This window comes from Alligator sinensis, unplaced genomic scaffold (genome assembly GCF_000455745.1).
Source record: "Alligator sinensis unplaced genomic scaffold, ASM45574v1 scaffold714_1, whole genome shotgun sequence".
NCBI classification, from domain to species: Eukaryota; Metazoa; Chordata; order Crocodylia; family Alligatoridae; genus Alligator; species Alligator sinensis.
This window is the reverse complement of record NW_005842493.1, coordinates 694,259-715,672: the sequence shown is the minus strand read 5'-3', so window position 1 is coordinate 715,672 and position 21,414 is coordinate 694,259. Positions and strand designations below refer to the sequence as shown.

Genomic DNA, 21,414 nt, shown 5'->3' with positions numbered 1-21,414 from the left:
ACCCCAGGTCAACTTAAGTACTTAAGTACCCCCAGCCTAGAAGTACATAAGGGGGGTGCACCAGGATCCGGGAGAACAGCTGTTCACTAGGGCTGCCCAAGGGAGAGCAAGGTCCAGCGACCACAAACTTCTGAAAGGCTGATTCAGACTGGACACAAGGAAAAACTTCTTTATGGTCTGAGCGGCCCATCCACCTACTCTGGACTCATTCAAATGGCGTTTGGATGCTCATCTTGCGGGGGTCACTTAACCCCAGCAGACTTCCTGCCTATAGGGTGGCCACTGAGGTACCTCCAGAATAGATGTCCCCACCATCATGAACGTCACGTGGCTGGGGAGCATCGCGAGCTCGGCAGTGGCAAGCAGGGAGCTCCGGCAGGCAGCCACAGCGGTGTTGGCAGCGGGGAGCTCCCGCATGGGCGATGGGTGCCTCCTGAGTCTGGGGGGGCACCCGATCGCCGACGGAGTGAAGGTCCCCCAGCAGCCGATCGCCAAGTGTGAAACCACCAGTCGGGAAACCGGATGCGCGCTTTCCGTTTCATAGTCAGCGCTCCCAGGGGGTGCGTGGCCCATCTCAGTGGGTGCGTGTGCATGTGAACCTCCACGAACCTATGAATACAACTTCTGGCAGAGGCTAGGGGGGGCCTGGGAGGCTCTTGTCAGCTGAAACAAAGACCGTTTTAGGGTCTAGCCCAGGGGTGCACCCAGGTGCTGTCCCCTTGCCTGTGGCTGCCCCGGGCAGCAATGAGCCACATTGCCCTGGGCAGCAGAGGGTATGCGCAGCCCAGGAGTGCACCCAGGTGCTGTCTCCTTGCCTGCAGCTGCCCTGGGCAGCAATAAGCCACATTGCCTTGGGCAGCAGAGGGTGCGCCCAGCCCAGGGGTGCACCCGGGTGCTGTCCCCTTGCCCGCAGCTCCCTGGGCAGCAATAAGCCACGTTGCCTTGGGCAGCAGAGGGTGCGCCCAGCCCAGGGGTGCACCCGGGTGCTGTCCCCTTGCCCACAGCTCCCTGGGCAGCAATAAGCCACATTGCCTTGGGCAGCAGAGGGTGCGCCCAGCCCAGGGGTGCACCCTGGTGCTGTCCCCTCGCCCGTAGCTCCCTGGGCAGCGATGAGCCACATTGCCTTGGGCAGCAGAGGGTTTGTGCAGCCCAGGGGTGCACCCTGGTGCTGTCCCCTCGCCCGTAGCTCCCCGGGCAGCAATGAGCCACATTGCCTTGGGCAGCAGAGGGTGCGCCCAGCCCAGGGGTGCACCCTGGTGCTGTCCCCTCGCCCGTAGCTCCCTGGGCAGCGATGAGCCACATTGCCTTGGGCAGCAGAGGGTGCGCCCAGCCCAGGGGTGCACCCTGGTGCTGTCCCCTCGCCCGTAGCTCCCTGGGCAGCGATGAGCCACATTGCCTTGGGCAGCAGAGGGTGCGCCCAGCCCAGGGGTGCACCCTGGTGCTGTCCCCTCGCCCGTAGCTCCCTGGGCAGCGATGAGCCACATTGCCTTGGGCAGCAGAGGGTTTGTGCAGCCCAGGGGTGCACCCTGGTGCTGTCCCCTCGCCCGTAGCTCCCCGGGCAGCAATGAGCCACATTGCCTTGGGCAGCAGAGGGTGCGCCCAGCCCAGGGGTGCACCCTGGTGCTGTCCCCTCGCCCGTAGCTCCCTGGGCAGCGATGAGCCACATTGCCTTGGGCAGCAGAGGGTGCGCCCAGCCCAGGGGTGCACCCTGGTGCTGTCCCCTCGCCCGTAGCTCCCTGGGCAGCGATGAGCCACATTGCCTTGGGCAGCAGAGGGTGCGCCCAGCCCAGGGGTGCACCCTGGTGCTGTCCCCTCGCCCGTAGCTCCCTGGGCAGCGATGAGCCACATTGCCTTGGGCAGCAGAGGGTTTGTGCAGCCCAGGGGTGCACCCTGGTGCTGTCCGGCTCCCCCCACCCACCCCTTCCTTCCTTCCTTCCTCCTCTTCCCTCCTTTCTTCCCCCTTCCTCCTCTTCCTTCCTTTCTCCTCCTTCCTTCCTTCCCCGGGGAGATGTTTGGGACCCCCCGCCGGTGCCATCCTGCGGGGACACCGAGCTCCCGCTGGTTTCGGAGGGACAAAGCCGTCCGCTGCTTGGACGCGCCACGGCGCTCCAGAGTTTGAGGCTCGGTCCAGGGCCAACATTAAAGCACGGAGCGACAGAACAGGCACGTCGTTCTAAAATAACAGCCCTGGCCGGGCTACGGCTCCACCGTGGTCTAAGGGGTCAGCGATGTTTTTGGGCAGAGTGCTGATAAACGCCCCCGCAACCTTGGTTTGGTGTGCCCGGGGCGGGTGGTGGGGGAGCCACGAGGCACCCGATCCTTGTTGAGGCAGCGCAGCCCTGGCCCCTTCCCTGCCATCCGCCCTGAGGTGCGCGTGCCAAGCAAAATGCCTTCGAGAGACCTTGCAGATCATCAGGTCCGGCCCCCCCCCCGCGCTAGGCAGGGAGACGACTGGGGTCAAGTGACCCCAGCGATGTGACTGTCCAGTCTCCTCTTGAAGATGTCCAGGGTAGGTGACTGCACCACTTCTGGAGGGAGTTTATGGCAGGGTCTGGCCACCCTGACTGTGAAGGAGTTTTTCCTGGTATTAAGCCAGGAGTTTGTATCCATTGGTCTTCTGTTCGCAGCGAGTGTGAGCATTAGTGAGTAATACAGATAGCTGAAACCAACACCTGCGCCATCTGAAAGTACATCAGGTGAGGAGTTTGCTTTGCTCCTTCCTGCTGTGAATGAATTAGAGCGTGTTCAGTAGTAGTTGTTACAAATGCAGCCCTCTTATGCTCGCAAGCCGTTTGCTGTAACAGGTTTGGCACACGTTAGCATTCATAAAACTGCCCTGACAAATCACCTTTAACCGGTAGGTTGTTCGTGTGTTTACTTTGACTCATCACCTTTCATGCCGTTGGGCTGGACACCCAGCACTGCGTTTGTGGTCTTAGCCCCTACTCCTGCGCACGTTTTTGTCTGCGTTCCCCTCCCTCATACACAAACCTTTCAAGCACCTGCCTACGCGCTCTGAACCCAGGCTTGCTTGTCCAGCTGGGTGTACGGGATAAATCCCAAATTGCACTTTTATCTCAGGCTGGAACCTGCCCACTTTGCAACGAGGGTGCAGACAAGTTCATTCAAGAGCTGACAGTCCTCCAGTGCCCTGCCAGTGACTCCCTCACCCCGAGTGTAAGTCACTGTACAGTGACTTACAGTATTGATTTAGAGGACATCCTAGCGCGGGGGGATATACCTCCAGACACACATGGGAGAGTGCAGAGGATGGACTGAAGAGATGGGTGAGCCCTGGGGATACTTGCACCTTTTCCCTGATTGTGCCCCCTGCATCCAACACAGGGTGTCAGCGTTGTTGCATCCGTGGTGTAGACACCACAGGTTGTATAAAAGCTTTTAAAGCTGCCTTGGGCTGCCTGAGGGTCTTTTTAGGCAGAGCAGATTCTCGAGCTGAGCTGGCTAAGGTAGTGTTAAAGCAGCAGAGTAGTACAAAGTTGTCTAAAGTAGCAGTTCTCAAACTTTTTTGTACCAGGACCCATTTGTAAACATCAATGGCCAGTCCTGACTCAGTGCCCCTCACTCCCGACCGACTGCCCCTCCACCCCCAGCCCCACAGTGTGTGGGGCAGGGGGTGGGTGTGTGGGGTAAGGGGGACCTCAAGCAGCCCCTCACAGGCTTGAACTCTGCCAGCCTGCAAGAGAAAAGCCATAGTTTCCCACATTTTTCTTCTTTAAAGGAGAAGCCATTTTTTAAAGTTTGTTCGCAACCCTTTCATATATTCTTGCAACCCACTTTTCACGACCCACAGGTTGAGAAATGCTGGTCTAAAGGCAACTCCGAATCTGGTTCCAAGTGCAGATCAGCAGACAGCGCAGCCTAAGATCCTATAAATATGAAGAGGACCAGTGTTGAGAGCTTTTTAAATAGCATGTTTATAGACAAGGGTCCGTATCGTTTCCTCTTGCAGAGAGAGCAGCGTGATCCGTAAAGCAATCTGGATTTATTAATCGTGGTATCAGGTAATTTCACTTGAGTAACTCGAGCCAAGACTATTGTATGTGACTGTTTTATTTGTTACATTCTTCTGAAGGCTCACCCAGGAAAGACTTGTTCATCCTTCCCTCTCCATACTGGAAAATTGGTGGAAGTTGAGCATTCAGACTGAAGTGGCACATTTGATGCCTTCACAAAATTGCAGGAAACCCTTATTTATCTGCTGCGGCTAGCTCCTGAAGTGTTTGATCTGCTTTTACTCACTCGTAGCTCAGTGAGGATCTGTTGTTGAAGACAATGGGAATCTTTTTATTGGCTAAATAAGGCCTCAGCATTTCACCTACTCGTGTCTATACATAAGATTTGCACAGGGCACACTCCAGAGCCCACTGACATCAATGGGAACATCTGCACTGAGTTCAGAGGTCTTTGGATTGGGATTATAGAGCAGAAGGAGGCCACCCAAATTCAGTCTTGCACTGTAGTGTCTAAAATTTGGAAGTCAAACCTGAAACATCACCAGTTTAAAATATTGAGGTTTACTTTGTTTTGGTTCTGGTTTTTGCACCCTTGCAGTACAGTCAGGTTATGTTTTCAAGTTTTTATCTGCAACCATGGGGGCTGGACATTTGTTTTATGAAACAGTGGCAACTACTGTGCTTTTAATCGCATGACTCCAGGACCTGGGGTTGCATGGAAAACTCCCAAGTATCACAAGACTTGCAGTAAAGTACAAGGGCTGGTAACACTGTGAATAAGAGGTGAATTCAGCTTCAAAAATCCCCTAAATTACACGTGGCAGGTAGGTACTAATTACAACACCCCATCCATTAGTAGGAGGGTGGGCGTGATGTAAAAGTTTTCAGTAGAATAGATCCTGGATATGTTCAGGTATGCGGTTCCTAGGAGGCATTAAAGTTCTGCATAGCATTGATGATTCAGTGGCGATAACTCCAACTCATTAATAGTGAAACTGATACCTGGTCAGCAATGCTGCTTGTCTCCGATTTACCCTTTATGTTAATGCATGATGGACAGATGAACAGAAAATAATTAACAGTATTTCCATGCATTTCTTTAACTGAAAACTCACTACCTTTGGGACTGACTACATGAGTCCCAAAGGTGAAACACAGATCTCACTGAAGTCTATAAGAGTTGAAGGAGCCAGACAAAGTCATTGCGGAGCCCCTGACAAAACTCTTGCACAACTCGTGGTGCTCTGGAGAAGTCCCTGAGGACTGGAAGAGGGCCAGTGTTGTGCCCACCCACAAGAAGGGCAGGACAGAGGACCCGGGTAACTATAGGCCAATCAGCCTAACTTCCATCCTAGGGAAAATCCTAGAAAAGTTCATAAGGAGTCTATCTGCGATAAGCTTGCAGAAGGTAAGATTCTGAATGACAGCCATGCTGGCTTCGTCACAGGCAGGTCTTACCTTACCAACCTCATCTCCTTCTGTGACCAGGTAACTTGCCACCTGGACATGAGAGCAGGTTGACATTGTATACCTAGACTTCCAAAAGGCCTTTGATCTAGTATCCCATGATGTCCTCGTGAGAAAATTGGAGGATTGGGGGCTTAACTCTGGGGCAGTCAGGATGGTGAGAAACTGGCTGCCAGGTAGGACCCAGAGAGTCGTAGTGAATGGATCTGTGTCATCCTGGCAAAAAGTGGGCAGCCGTGTCCCTTAAGGGTCAGTGCTCGGTCCAGTACTTTTCAACATCTTTATTAATGATTTGGATGCAGAGGTGAAGAGCTCACTGGCCAAGTTTGCAGACGACGCCAAGTTATGGGGAAGCGTGGTCACTCTTGAAGATAGGCTACAGTTACAGGCGGACCTAGGCAGGCTAGCGAGTTGGGCAGATGGGAACCTGATGAAGTTCAGTGTTGAGAAATGTAAAATGCTCCACCTCGGGACGAACAACCCCCAACACCTACCGGCTTGGTGGCACCAAACTGGCCAGCACCATGAATGAAAGGGACCCAGGGGTAATGATCGACCACAGTATGAATATGAGCCGGCAGTGCGATGCTGTGTCAGTAGGGCAATAATACTCTGGCGTGCATCAATCAATGCATGTCCAGCAAAGCCAAGGAGGTGATTCTTCCACTCTACTCAGTACTGGTGAGACCACAGCTGGAGTACTGCATCCAGTTCTCGGCACCCCACTTCAAGAAGGACGTGAACAAGCTTGAGAGAGTCCAAAGAAGAGCCACCCGTATGATCAGAGTCTTAAAAAGCAAGCCATATGAGGAAAGGCTGACGGATCTGGGACTCTTCAGCCTAGGGAAAAGAAAGCTGAGAGGGGACCTGGTAGTAGCTTACCGCTACACTAGAGGAGTACATTGAGGGCTCAGTGAGCAACTGTTCACCAGGGCACCCGAGGGGAAAACGAGGAGTAATGGCCACAAACTCCTAGACGATTGATTCAGACTCAACATTAGGAAAAACTTCACAGTTAGGGTGTCCAGCCTGTGGAATAAACACCTTCCAGAGGTGGTGCAATCACCTACCCTGGACATCTTCAAGAGGAGACTGGACAGTCACCTCACTGGGGACACCTGGCCCCAGTTATCTTCCCTGCTTGGTGCAGGGGGCTGGATCCGATGATCTTCCAAGGTCCTTTCCGGCCTTACAACCTATGGATCAATGAATCTATGAGTTTTAACATTGACATGGAGGGAGAAGCATCAGTGCTAAATATTAGTAAATACTAAGTTATTAGTAGTATTTTGTGTTGTTGTTTGTATTGGTTAAAAATGTGGTTTTGGTTCTGTCCTTGTTTACAATAAAGCCAAAAATAGTTTTAACTACAGATTTCAGCAGAAGCAAGAACGAAAGCATCTTTGTTGAGAAAAGCAAAAGCGCTGATGACAGTTTGTACTATATCAGTTGCATAAATAAATGTGCCCAAATTGCTAAGACGTGACTTTGTGAAGTCTCCCAGAGCAGAAAGTGGGGAGTTAGGAATTCTTGCATGTTAGCCCCAGCTTTAGATTTGCTACAGTAAGGAAGATAAGCAAGTATTTGGAGAAGGAGGAGTCCATAGTTAGGAAGCTAGTTCAGGACTCGCAAGACTTGGGTTCAGTTTTCATAATGAATCAAAAAGCAGTGATTTATTTAAATAAAAAAATTGACTCTTTTTCAAGTGCAGATGCCTGCATTTACACCCACTGATGAAAAATGTGGTCTTTTAAAATCTATTTTTGATATATTGATAAATATTTGCATGATGTAAAAGTTAGGCAGATGAAGGAAATTCAACAATTATGGGGAACCAGGAACATTTTTAAGCAAATTCTGCAAAATAGAATACTGTATTAATGTTATTGTTGTTATTCATGACTGCTATTACAAAAGACTCAACTGAGATCAGGTCCCCACTGTGAAGGGGTACCCAAATGCAGTCTACAGAGCCATGGCATCTGGCCCTGGGGATCCCGACAGGTTGGGAAGTTTGGCAGCAGGGAAGTGGTGGCAAATAATACAGCCACCCTCCCCCAACACCAAATTCCCAAACCCCAAGCCCCATGGCAGGTCGGAGCCAAGCCATATCCTTCTCTTTGCACAATTCCTCCTCTCCCCTCATGGGGCTGGGTCAAACCCCTTCCCTCCCACCATGGGGCTGGTTTGGGGCTGCATCAAGCCCCCTTTCCCCCATGGGGCTGGGTTGGGGCCAGGCTGTCCCCTACCCCCCTCTTTGCACCTGGATGGTGCCCTGCCATGCTTGTCCCCAGTGCCGGATCAGGACCACCAGGTGGATTTGGCCCACAGACAGACTGGGCCCTGTCCATCAGACCCACCAGGAAAAAGGTTGAGCACCCCTTAAAAAAACCAAGAAAGGCAAACAAATTTGCAAGCCCAGGACTTGAACCCAGGTCTCTTGAATCCCAGCCCAGCTCCCTGCCTGATGAATCTATTGCTGTATAGTAAGCAAAGTAGTAGGTTGATGACAGATCATATAGGTACACAGCTCCCTTCTGATTCAAGCTTGACTTCATAATGCTAGTGTTCTAATTCTCTCATAATTTGCCAAAAAATGGAAGAAACCTTGTTTATTTCTCTGTTGGAAGTTTTCTTTCAAGGAGTCATTTAGTCCTCCATTTCTTTGGCTCTTTATTTTGCCACAGGCATCTGATTTTAGCTGATGCGCACTGCTAAATTCAAGGTCAGACCCAATATTTTGCATCTGCCAAAGAAAATAGCTTAAACTTACACCTGAAGAGTCTTGTGCTTCCATTATTTATAGAAGCACTAGGGTTTTTTTTTTCATTCACAGCTGCATGTTAATCTGTAGTGCATGTTATTAGTGCTATGAAAATGGGGTTGGATTCTTAACTCCAGCTTTGGCAAGTCATTGGTCCTGTGCTGTGTTTCTGACAGCTCTTGGTCCGAGCTGTCATTACCAGTTACCAGTGAAGTCATTCTCAGCAGCTGGGTTTGCAGATCCCCCGGGGAGAAGCAAGAAAGCACTTACAGCTGGAGCCACCTCAAGCAGCTATAAAAGACAACAAAAGTATTGAATTTATACAAATATGATTAATGACTTCTACTTGCCTAGGGATGAGAGGGGCTGGGATGTTTCTGTCATGCATGGTGGGTTGAAGCCTTAGGGTAACAACTGCATGGGACACATTCTTGTAAGTGGTTTTTATTTTTAAGCCTAACCACCCTGTGGTGCCAACACAAATGCTGTGCAGAGTCCAGCAGTGCAGCGGACATGACTCTGAACCTGAGTTCCTCTCCTACATTGACTCAAAAGGTGAAATTCTGACCTCATTGAAGTCAGTAGAGGTTTTGCCATTGAAAAAATCCCATGCATTTTTGTCCATTTCAGGTATCCAATGGCAGTTTGATCATCTAAACGAAGGATTTGCATGACCATTATCACCTCTAGAGCAATAACTAATTGTGTGTCACTGTCACAGTGATTGACAATCACGTACAAGATTTTAGCTGCTAGCATGCAGAGTTGCTTGCTGCAGAAGGGAACCGCTTTTGTGTTTAGATAAACCAGAGAGGAGTCTGCTCAGCACACCCTCCCTGTTCTAACACAGCACGTGTACATGCATTAATGTGCACATGCACACATGGATTAGTGGCCAAATGCATCCCTTGCCTATGGTTCCTCTTGACTAGCAGTTGAAACAACCATGAAACATAAAGTTCACTCTGACTTTGAATTCCCTGAAGCTGGGCTATACTTAGGTTTTTTTCTCTGAGACTTTTTTTGACCCAGACCTTAGTTTCCTCTGCCCAGAGAGTTGTTCCCACCTTCCAGAATGGAGTTAATGAGCTGCACCTGCCACTGTGAGTCAAGAACTGAGCTAGTGTGTCCAGGCTGGGATTTTACAAAACAGGCCAGCAGAAGAGCCAGTTCCCCTGATCAGTGTGGCTGTGGGCTCTGGGGAGGTTGAAATCTAGATCCAGTATGATGGGGGATGTGAAGGCTGGCATTTGATCTCTTGGACCCATGCATGATTGTGTCTGTGGCCTCCAGGTTTGGTTCCCCCGTTCCTGTGACAGGCCCTTGGGGATTGCAGTAGAATCCATGTCTGACAGGCAAAAACGTGGAATTTCATCACAACTGAACAGTAAAATGTTGTTGATTTTTGCCAGGAGAAGATCATAGGATCATAGGAAAGGAGGGCTGGAAGGGACCTCAGAAGGTCATCTAGTCTAGCCCCCAGATCAAGCCAGGATTATCCCTGACTAAACCATCCCAGTCTTTCTAACCTGCTCTTAAAAATGTCCAGGGATGAAGATTGTACAGCTTTGCTAGATAGTTTGTTCCAGTGCTTGACCACCCTCATAGTCAGAAAGTTGTGAGATGAAATTTGTTTTGTGTTTCACATTTCACATTTTTTGAAATACTGAATTGATCTCTTTCTCCTTTTTTTAAGGTAATGGGATTAGGGGCCGTAGATGCCAGAATTGAAACCCATCTCTTTATGCACATCTGTTCGAGCATCTTGGCTTAAAAGATCCCTGATCTCCGCCGAGGGCCCCCCAGCTTCACCACAATCCAAATAATAGAGAACAGAGTTCAGATACAGTGCAATAGCTCTGTGCAAAGATGGGGGTGATGGTCAGAATCAGTATTTGAAACATCTTTGAAATACCACTGAGCTCCCAAAGTCTGGATTAGCCATTACTAGGGATCTATTTAAATTGCGCTGGAAGTGTGCTGTGCAGTGGCTCCTTTAATCTTGCACTTTTTGCCATCATTTGCTGCTGGTTGGCCGAGGGATCCCAGCAGTCCCGCTGCTCACTGCTTGCTCCTGATTGGCCAGGGAGCAAAAACCACAGTTTTAAATATGCCATGGTTTTTGCCTCCTGGCCAATCAGTAGCAAGTAGTGGAGCCACCGGGGCCCTTTGTCTAGTCAGTGGTGGGAGGCAAAGTTTGTGGCATATTTAAAACCATGGTTTTTGCCTCCCGGTCGATAAGGAACAAATGGTGAGTGGAGGGGCTGCCAGGCTCCCTTGGCCAGTCAGCAGTGGGAGGGGGGGCACTCAGAGCAAGATTAAAGGCACCACTGTGCAGTTTATTTCTGGTGTGATTTAGGTAGATCACTTGTCATCACTGCCCCACTTAGCCCACTAGGAAGGGATTTGAGTGACACAGGGTCATGAATTTCATTACGTCCCTTCGGTCCCTAAGCTCTTTGCACCATCCTCTTGGGGGGGCAATGCAGAACCTGCCATTGTAGTACAACCAGGACTTCAGTTTGTGGGTCCCTGTGCAGGCGTTACCTTCCATGGGGTTTAAGTGATGCGAAGAGCCATGTACCAGCTTCTGGCATCAGGGTGAATTTCCCTTTTGAGACTATGTGGCGCTAAGAAGAAAGGCAGACCCGACTCCATCCATGCATTTTAATAGCATCTTATACTGATTGCTGAATGCCATTTTAGGTCTGCTGGATAGAGTAAGATTTATTGCTGTGATTATGAGTAGGGGAGGGCTGAATGAGCTAATGCAGGTTTGCTGATAAGCCTATTTCTGTATTATTCCCAAAGACCACGCACGCGTGATACAAGCTTTGGATTCAGCTGTGGCGTTAAACCACAGCGTGCAAGAAGAACAGTGGCCTGGTGGATGCTGGGAAGTAACATGGACAAGCACAAGATCTCAGTCTCTGTCCTATCTTTGAATGAAATGCAGGAGACACTCCTCTTTGGGGCAAGCCCTGGTAGCCAGAGTGATGGGAAATGGGACCGTAATGTGTAGGTTGAAGGAGAAGAGCATCTCCTGTTCTTCCCAGTGCCTTCTTCCAGCTTCCTGTCAGGCTGGCAGTAACCTAATGAAATGCTGTTAGTGACTGCCTTTCTACTCTTGTTTCATAGGTCAGGTTTCAAGGTTTTGTCCTGGCACCCATTATTGCAGTACTTCATTGACCCATGTGCTTTCCCCTGCCTGTACTCTCTTGGACAGCTGTGCAGCACTGGGTGCAGTTGATCTTTTAGGAATAGGCTCTGCAAGGTACTAAGGCCTTCCAACGTGACGAAGTGATAAGTAAAGCCAACAGCACTCTTTCATTCATTGGAAGGTGCATCATGAGCAGGTCTAAAGGGGTAATACTTCCCCGCTATGCGGCATTGGTTTGGTCGCAGCTGGAGTATTGTGTCCAGTTCTGGGCACTGCACTTGAAGAGAGAGGCCTGGAGAGGGTTCAGAGGAGGGCTTCTCATATGGTTATGGGCCTACAGATAAGATCCTACGAGGAGAGACTGAAGGACCTGAATCTCTTCAGCCTCTGCAAAAGACGGCTGAGAGGGGATCTTGTAGCCATCTACAAATTTATCAGGGAGGAGGCAGCAAGAAATAGGGGATACTGTGTTTGCCAGGGCGCCCCTTGGGGTTACTAGAAACAATAGCCATACATTGATGGAGAGCAGATTTAGATTAGACATTAGGAAAAATGTCTTTATGGTGAGGGTTGCGAAAATCCGGAACAGGCTTGCAAGGGAGGCGGTGCTCTCCCCTACCTCGGAGGTCTTTAGGAAGAGACTTGACAAGCACCTGGCTGGGGTCATCTGACCCCAGTGCTCTTTCCTGCCCAGGGCAGGGATTCGGACTCTATGATCTACTGAGGTCCCTTCCGACCCTAAAAATCTATGAAATCTGAAGTGCTAAGCACTTTCAACTCATGGCAGTCAGTTGGGCCAGAGCATATTGACTGCAGGTCCCAAGTAACACGAAGGTAAGGGCCCTTACTGAGTTAGCCTAAAGTGTTCTGTTAGAATGGATGTCGTTAGAGGAGTGGTGCATGAAACGAATGTATGGTTAATGGAAAAGAGGCTAATTAATGGAACTGAAGAAGCGCCATTTCTTCTGGGTGTTGCAGGATCAATGTAACCTTTTATTGTTGTGTGTTGGAAATGGCTTCTTTACTCGCGACTCTTACCAAGTATCACCCAGATCTGGTTTCTGTTTAGTTCAGATCTCATGACTTGCTTAAATAAATTGATGACCTAAAAGATCCATATTAAAGGGCAGATGCCATCCCAGCAGTGAGTGTTGACACAGCACTTCCCTTCCCAACAGACCTGCTTTGTTCCAGGCCATATCTGTTTACTTTAATGACTAAATTAAGTTTTATTGTGTTTACTCCTGCTTGCCTTGCAGAGCTAGGACTGTTCTGAGAGAGGAAGCTGGGTTGTATTTTGGCTTGTGCCTTCATATTAGAATAGCTACCCACATTATAACTATAACGTCTCTACTGCTAAGTGTAATGCACCATGTAAAACCAGCCTTGCTTCAGTCTTCAGAGGGCTGGACATATAACACATTAACCCTGTTGTAATTTCCAGTGGTTTTGTAACATTCCTAGTCGAGATAACAAAAAAGGCAGTTTCCCTCTCTTAAATAATAAGACTGATCTCACACCTGTTTTACCGTAAGATTAGCTCTGATGACTAAAAGGAGTGCAGAGCAGTTACGGCTTATAATATTACTTGCACCTTTCTTGTCTTTCCTTACACCACTCTTCTATCCTAGTGAAATAAGTGGAATCACTCCAGATTTACACTAGTGCACGAAACAGCAGTATTTGACCCTATTTATTTTAGTTGCATTTGAGATGGTGTTGGCGAATAATAACGGACTGTCTCCATGAATCCTCAGATTCTGCCTGCCAATGCAGGGGACGTGTGAGTCCCGCTGGTAGCACTTGAAATAACCCAGGCCCAACTTCATCTTTCTTTTTTTACAGCCACAGCGTTTCTTAAGATTGTGAAACATGAATTGGGGGAAAAAATGTCTTCAATGTTGGAGATAAAGTGTTCCATGCTGAAACCCAGCCTGTGCCTGAGTAATCATTCAGGGCCCAGTTTGCACGTGAAGATGGCCTGATCCTGCATCTGTTTTATCTTCACCCCTTTAGTGAAGCAGAGGAGAGGCAGGTTGGTCTGCTTTGGCAGCACTTGCGTGCACTCATCTGAGGGGTATTTTTCATCCCGCACCAGCCAATAATGTAACCGTAGCAAGGAGTTCCCAGAAATTTTTTTCTTGGCCTGATGGTTCTTAGAAACCTACTTTTCATAATAGGAAACAAATTACTGCTTCGTGAGTGCATGTTTGTCCAAAGTGAAAGCCAGGTCATTCAGATAACCTTCCAAGTGTGGCCTATCACATACATGAGTTAATCTGGGTGCATCAAATTATTTTGCTTTTGAGCAGAGAACTATGGTTTGGGTCATATTACATTACCCCCAAAACTACACCCATATGCCTTCGGTCCAGCTTGTGTTCCCCCATGTCTTTGCTGCCTCCTCTCCAAAGTGATGTTTTTTATCCAAATCCACCACTTCTCATTCAGCACTGTTTACCTTTGCTTCAGCCCTTTATCCAAGTCACATCTTTTTTTCGTTTCTCTGACACCCTCAGTCCAACCCCTTTCACCAACATCATTCAGCAGTGGCTGAGTGTGCAAACTAAATTCTCAAGGGTTTGATTTTCAGAAGGTATCCACTAAAGTTCATTAGGAGCCGCCAGTGCTTCTCACCTTTGAAAACTGGGCCTTTATTGGATGTTATTGGAAAATTTATGTCTGTCTGAAGAATAAGTTTGTGAGGCACTGTACACATGAAATCCCAGTTGGGACACTGCAGCATGGCATCTATTGCAACAGTGCTGCCTGATACCCTTTGCAATAGCAACTCAATAGATATAAGTTGATTATTGTATTATACTACTAGTATTAGTTTTACTGGGCCAACATTTCCAGAATCATTTTGGGTGCCCCTATTTTAGATGTTCCTCTTGAAACAACTTTAAAGCCCCGTTTTCAGCAAATCCTCTATACTCAAGATCAATTTAAAAAATACTTGAAATTGGCAACCAAAAACACGTTTTAAAATTAGGGAAACGAATAGTTAATTATCAACCCAATCCCGGATTCCTCATTCAGGCATGAATCTTAGAAGTCTATCAGTGTTTTTCCTACAAATGCATACGTTTAAGAAATTGAAACTTCCTGTCTTCCAGAAATGCCCCCAGTCCATCAATCAGCCTGTCCATCACTCAGCAGCCATGGCCAGGTCTGTTTTCATATAGCATGTTCTCTTATGGATAAATTAAAGCCGTATTCAGAAAGAAAGGCATGAGGTTATATAATGTGACTTCTTTTGAAAGAGAGAGGGCACATTTTGCAATAAAGGCTTGGCCGAGGTTGAGTGTTAGGTCCACATAGTGGAACTCAGAAAGATTGTATTTCGCACAGTGCACAGATAATCCAGTGTGGTTCAGTCAATAAAAACAGCAGCTGTGTTTTTATCTCTGCAGGAAACAAATCCAAGTATTGCTTACCCAAATCCAGCAGTCCATGGGGCCTTGACTATATTGTTTTAGCATTGTATTTGCCATGATGCCACCTTGGCAACAAAGGCCATTTGGGTTCTGTTTTCAAGCAGTAGGAGGTTTCTGCGGGTTGTTTCTGAGAAATCAGCATACCAAACATGAGGGGGGAAACCCCCGTGTCTGAGCCAAGCAGGATCTGATCTGTGGCTTTCATTGGTGTTGAACCTCAGCATCCCAGACCCTTCGAGGTGACTCATTCCTCCAAACATACCTGTAAATCAGTGATGTCCTGGTATTGCCATTTCACAGAAAAGGACAGAATGACTCACTTGAGGTCACATAGTACAGAGCAGAGCAGATTATACATGTGATCCACCAGCCCCTTCCCCTCCAGATAAGATGTTATTTTCAATCCCTGCATTTGACCTGCATATTTCTGGTGTACACTCCCCTTACTCCCTCTTTCTCAGCTCTTGGGCTACATTGATTTCACTGACAGTCAATAGACTAAGGAAACTTTTCCTTGGATTTTAAATCTGCTTTGTCGCAGGTTGAACCCACTGCTTTGTATCTTGCCCCCTGTGGCAAGGAAGAACAACGTTTCTTCATCTCTCTTATGGCAAGCTTTCAGATATTGGAAAACGGCTGCCGTGTCCCTGAATCTCTTCCCCCACCTCAGTCTAACCAACCTTTTTTCAGTCTTTCTTCCTGTGGCTTGCTTTCCAATCCCTTTACCATCTTTACTTCTTGTCTCTAGACCCTAAGGAGGTTGCACATGCCCACAGACCTATATGCCACGGGTGTCTTGTAGTCTGCTGAAGTTTGTGCTCTTCTGCATTAGTAGCTAGGTAGGGAAAAGATGTTAACCATCTTCCTGAAAAGACTTGCCCCTGGTCATGAAGGTGCTAATGCAGTTGGGGTGGTGTCTCATGGGATTTCCTCTCATTTGTACAGACTTGCTTTTTGTTTAATTCTTACTGTTTTTATGTTGATCTGATCAGAACCCAGACAGAGCATTTGAAAGGAGAGAAGCTCCAATCCTTCCTTCTGACTGACTGATTCTGCACATAGTTTCCCTGTCATTAGGTCTGGTATAAATTAATTCACCTCTTGCCTTCGTATCTCCTGCTCTGCCTGGCTCTGCTTTCCTATGCCCTGAAGGACAGTCTGATCCTACTCAGTCTATTTTATTTTGAATTAATCCAGTAGACAGTATCCCCCACAGCAGTGGTTTTCTACTTTCTCACATAGCTGTTCTGCTTGTTTTAAGGGCTTGTCTCTTGCTGTCAGCAACAGGCTCATCACTTTCTGGAGAATCAGCATTTTCCTTCTCCCTTTTTGCCTCCCGGATGGATTGGAAGTCCAGGTTTCCATCAGGTCGGCCCATTCTAACTCATCCCATTCAAGTGCACTCCAGGTAAAAGCAGCACAGCATAGTGGAAGGCAGGCAGCAGGGGTGCACAAGGGCTCAGCCAGGCAGGCTAAATTGGGCCATTGATTCAAAGACCTGGGATTTGACTCCCCTGCCATTTTGACCCCCCAGCCACTGTCTTGGGCACACACTGCATTCGCACTCTGGTCTGTGCTGCAAAGAGGGCTGGGAAATGGGACAGGTAGGAATGTGGAGGGGTCCATGCAGGAAGACTCAAGACCCCATGAACACAAAGGATCTCAGTGCAGGAGTGCCTCCAGTGCAGTCTATTGGTCTGTGCAAAGCCTGGCTCCATTGGCATAAAATCCCAGTTGCTTCTTCCCACAGACCACTCAGTTACTCTTCTCCTGCTTTACAGTCAGGAGAAAGTTAATATCCAAAGGGATATTAACTCTCTTACTTTACTTGCAGGGTAAGGATTTGGCCCTAAATTATGGTGAGAAATTGATTCTGGGAATGCCAGTTTTGCAGGTCTTTTACTAGTGATTGTAGTTCCAGGCTTGTTTATTCTTTGTCTGCTGGAGTGAGGGAGGGGATGCTTCTGACAACCTTTCATTTTTCACGCCCTTGTAACAAGGTACTTAGAATTTGCAGACTCCTTGAATCGGACAGGCTGTGCCATGAGCACTTCTTCCATGGTTTCTAACTTGCAATCTCTGGGCGGTCTACCACGTGCCTTAGTGCCCATGCCATCCCAGCTAGACATTTGACATGTAGAGAAGAAGGAGCCTTGGGGTGCGTCCAGACGAGTGTGGTTGTGCAGTATGTAGCACCACATACCGATCATTTGCAATGCCACATACTGCACAGTCCAGTGTTCTCCACACTGCAAGGGTACACTGCCTGAGTGTGTGCTGCACTGGGGGTTTTTTTTTTGGACTCCTGGATATCCAAGGGTCAGAAAAAAACACTTAAAAAAATGCTTGGTCAGCGCGCATTGCTGAAAAGTGGAGCTGGGCCACCCAGAGCCACACTCTGCTTCCAGCCAGGCTCCGCATGGCAAAATCACTGCAGCCCCAGGAGGCCTCCAGGACCCCAGGTAAGGTTGCTGGCCCCAGCCTCCCCTACCACACCCAGGGCAACTTGCCGCACACCAAAGCACACGTGTCATTCCCTGGGGACAGGTAGCAGTGGTGCAAAATGCACTGCCACTACTTGTCCCAAGGAACCAAATGTCCATGCACATCTGGACGCGGCCCTTGGAGGTTTGGTGTGAGTTGTGAATAGTGCACTAAGGGAGGTAGGTGTGTGAGTGAGTCAGTTGGCAACCAGGAGGCAAATGCCTGAAACATAAGAACACCAGATGGAACCATTTCAGTCCTTCAGCGCCTTTATGAGTAAATTGGGCATAAGCTGGGAAGATTGTGTGGCCTAATGGACAAAACACTGGCTTTGCAGTCAGGTAAACTAGAATTTATTCCTAGCAGTGACGTAGCATGAGTCACAGCATCTTTCTTTGCTTTCTATTTCGTACTTAGATTGTGATCTCTTCTGGGCAGAGACAATCTCTCATTGTTTATGGACAGCACCCTGCACAATGAGGCCTTTGTGTTGTTTGGGACCGCAGGTGGTGCTGTAAGAGAAATATTAGAGGTTAATTTGTTATAAACACATTTCTCACCACTCACTTTACCATTATTCTTTTACTAGATGTTTCTGAAACCATCTGGGCTGAGTCAACCTTAGCAGTTGGATGGGCTGATACTAAACTGACAGCTGAGGGAAAAAACTAATGCATAACCTTTCCCTCGCTGTGTTTAAATACAGAATTCAACATGTAGGAAATGCATTACCCTGTCACTTTATTACTAGACAATTTGGTAGTGACAGAGCTGGTTGCTGGTGCTGTGGTCAAGGATTTTAAAGAATTTGGAGCAGATTTGGTAAAGTACTACATTTCCTTTACTTACGCTGGAGCCAATGAGAGGTAAGAGGATGCTGTATCTCATAGACAGTGCTCAGCAACAGTCTTCCTGCGTAGGAAAACCAGTGGCTAATACAGCACAGTGTCCACATCACAGATATTTCCCCAGCTCCCATAGGATCCTTCTTTAGTACCCTTCACAGAAAGACAATGACTGAATAGGCCATGAAGGCTGATTTCTCCTTTCACTTGTCGAGGGCAGCAGCATCTGTCCAGAGTGGTTCCTGTTGAATAAAACCGAGTATCACAGGGCTGTCAAACTGCCTCCTTGTGCAAGTAGTGAATGCACATAATGTTTGTAAAAGAGTAAAAGCAATAGTCCCACTTTTCAGTTTAGCTTACTAATCAGCCTTCATTGTAATTTGCTTTTCTTGTTTTCAAAACCATCACCATCCACCAAGCTTTCCACTCACTTCTGAGCCCTGAAATCTGAAGGTTGCCCTGCAGTCGTTTTCTTTTTCAAATCGAACTTAGTCATTTTGATCTGGATTCCATTTCTTTTGGGACTTGGAGCTGAGTCTGAATTAAGGCTAGGACTTAGCATTGCAGGGAAGGATTTAAAACATGACCAGCTTTTCAGCCTTAAGTGATGTATCACTTTCTGCTAGATCTATACATATTAAGGTGACATCTCACAAGGATGATCATTCTTCACTACTGTAATGGGAGAATAGGCTTCTCCTTATCTGACAGGAAAGTGCAAGAGCTGACTCTGATCCAAAGATTAAAATCCAACCCACATCCCCAAATTCTAAGTGGTTCAGTTTGAGAGTCTAGTTCTGGCCCATCTCTAACACTACAGAGAAGATACCAAGAGGAGAAACTTGTCCTTACTTGCCATAATTTACACTGCTAACATCCCAGCCTGAAATCCTTGTTGCTAACATAAATAATGATCAGAGACCTAATAAAGGAAGTTAATAAATGCTTTGAATGTCTGCCCCTCACAGCAGATTTAAAGCTGCCAGGGATATGCATTTCACAAGATAATCAGTAGTGTCAATTTATGATGGTTCAGCATAAGGCTACGTACAGGAGTTGTAGGACCGCAAAGTGAAAATGCTGTGGGGCTGTGCGATGATTGTGGATACTCTGTATGCTACTCTGAGTATAGCTTATAAATTATTACTTGTTTAGCTCTGAGTCTGAAATCACTGCTTTGTTCAAAGGTTACATTTCCAAATGTCCAATGGAGAAATAAATCACATCCTAACTGTTTTCATAACCTGGTTTGAGTACTAGCTTCATTACTTTTTAAACTTATTTCATGTGTAAATGTAACAAGACCAGATGTGAAGTCTGGCATTCTCTGCATCCAGCTGAAGGAAATGTCTGAAGGAGTGCTCAAAGGTACAACGGTAGAGAAAGAAAGAAGCAGTTTACATACCCAGAGTGTTATTTCCTGTAGATCTCTGTCCTTATATCAGGTCATGAAAGAAGCGGCATGCAGCGTGTAGGCAGACAGAACGCTTGAAACAAAATAAAACTGCTACCTAGAGCCTAGTACTCAACACTTCTCTGTACCAGGCATTTGCGCTGCTAAGCAGAAGTGTGCATTTCATCTGACTCTGCTTCTGCCACTCAGCCACTGTGATTTGAAATAAAGGTTTATCTGGCTTGTTGGCACCAAACGCTTTATCTGGCACCAGAAGAGACTGGAATCTGGGAGTCAGTATTACAAAAGCGGGCTTGGGGGTAGAATATGATGTGTCTGAAGGGCGGTTTTTAAAAACAGGGTACCCGAGCCATAGCAGCTCTGCTCAGATCAACACCATGTGGTTCAAGCTGTTGCTCTTTGTCAGCATTTTAAACCCCTGCATTCCCTCTCCTACCTGCTTGTGATTGTTAGAAGAGGAAGAGGTCTTCTGTCCTGTCCTTTCTCACTAATCACCTCTGTCTGACATGCCTCCCGTAACCTTATCACCAGTGATCTTTCTGCAGCATGTGTAGTTGGGCATAGTGCCTGCATGAATAGGGTGGTCTAAAAATGTAGCGAGGGTGTTCTATTTTGATTTTGTCACAAGAGAGTCCCCTTTCATCGTGCTTAACATGTTGTCCATGAAAATGATGACGGTAACTTCATAACTCCCTCCAAAGTGCCCCCCTGCATGTGCCAGAAGCTTGCTGTGCCTCATCAAGAAACAAGGCATGGGGGGGAAGTGGAGATTTGGCTGGGAAAAGGAGCACTGTGACTCCTTGCTTGTTTGTCCCTTCTCAGAAAGGCCTCAGGATAGCAGCAAGGTCTTTTTGCATTGAATACCAGCTGGCGGCCTCCTGTGTGGACCACCTCCTGCCATTCATTTTGGAGCGCTGCAAGGGAGATCCACTTGGAGAGCACATTGCAGAAGGTCACAGGAGATTATGCAAAGTGGAGTTCCCCCTGTCAGTCTATCCTGGATCAGATGTCCTATTTGTTCTTTGCAATTTTGTCAATCCGGTGTCAGGATTATCATTTTTGCTAGCATGAGATCAGGTTGTCTTGCAAATGTAGCTGTTGGACTATGCGATGAACTGTATGAAGGGTGGCTAAAGACAATCTGTATGATATGCTCAAAGCAGCACAGAGCATGGATCATCTACTAGGATCTCTTTTGGACCCCCCCCCATCTATTCTGTGCCATTGCAGGGACGTTGGTCATTGGTGACACCTTGATCTCTCCTCTTTTCTGCCTCTGGTACACAAGCATCCAGTCAAGACAGGATGAAATGTAACGGCCTGTGATATACAGGAGGTCAGGTTAGGTGATATAACAGGCCCTTCTGGATTTAAACTTCCTGAAATCATCCTTCCTGTGTTTTCTGAAGAAAACCTGGATAATCCGGTTTTCTTCCCAGTTGGCAAAAGAACCAGTCAATCCACTTTTGGGCCTGGAATGCATTACATTTTATATAATCAGATGGGGAAAGGCCCACAATGTAGCAGCAGGGAACACGCTTCCTGCTATATCGTCTTGAACTGTAGCCCTCAGCTTCAGGGCTGGAATTACCCCACTGATTTAGGTGCAGTTTCTCTGGATTCATGCTGGGGTAGTGCAGAATAGCATTTGGGCCAGGCCAGAAAAGGCCCATTAGATCATTACATCCATCTCCCTGCCAGAGAAGAATTTCTCCCTAGTGCACATCTATTTTTTCCAGCTTTAGCAGCACGCCAAGAAAAGGGGCTTCTACCACACCCCTAAGGAGGTTATCCAATGTGTACGGTAGCTTTCCTAATATAGTCACTGTGCCAAGGGCCTTTTCAAAGTGGCGGGATCACTTCCTG

General features: G+C 47.7%; 1 protein-coding gene and 1 long non-coding RNA gene across 7 annotated transcripts in view; one reads left to right on the top strand and one right to left on the bottom strand.

Moving 5' to 3' along the window:
* The window catches only part of SMTNL2 (smoothelin like 2), a 69,969-nt gene that overhangs the window by 24,978 nt on the left and 23,577 nt on the right, over positions 1-21,414 (top strand). Inside the window, exon 1 of one of the 5 annotated variants that reach the window (XM_025212919.1) lies at positions 2,486-2,509. The exons of 1 other annotated variant lie outside the window; for it this stretch is intronic. In XM_025212919.1, the coding sequence (XP_025068704.1) occupies positions 2,501-2,509 (9 nt within the window). In that variant the 5' untranslated portion in view covers positions 2,486-2,500. Of the gene's footprint in view, positions 1-2,485; positions 2,510-2,607; positions 2,697-6,854; positions 6,875-10,437; positions 10,457-21,414 lie in introns of those variants that run through there. 3 more of the 5 variants (XM_025212924.1, XM_025212920.1, XM_025212923.1) reach the window with 3 other exon arrangements.
* LOC112551525 lies at positions 17,528-20,044 on the bottom strand. 2 transcript variants are annotated; one of them, XR_003095814.1, is made up of 4 exons: positions 19,985-20,044; positions 19,540-19,621; positions 18,139-18,376; positions 17,528-17,801 (listed from the first exon to the last, which is right to left on the bottom strand). It is a non-coding gene; the product is annotated as an uncharacterized LOC112551525 (long non-coding RNA). The 2 variants fall into 2 exon arrangements; XR_003095813.1 differs by lacking the exon at positions 19,985-20,044 and having other exon boundaries at positions 17,529-17,801; positions 19,540-19,978.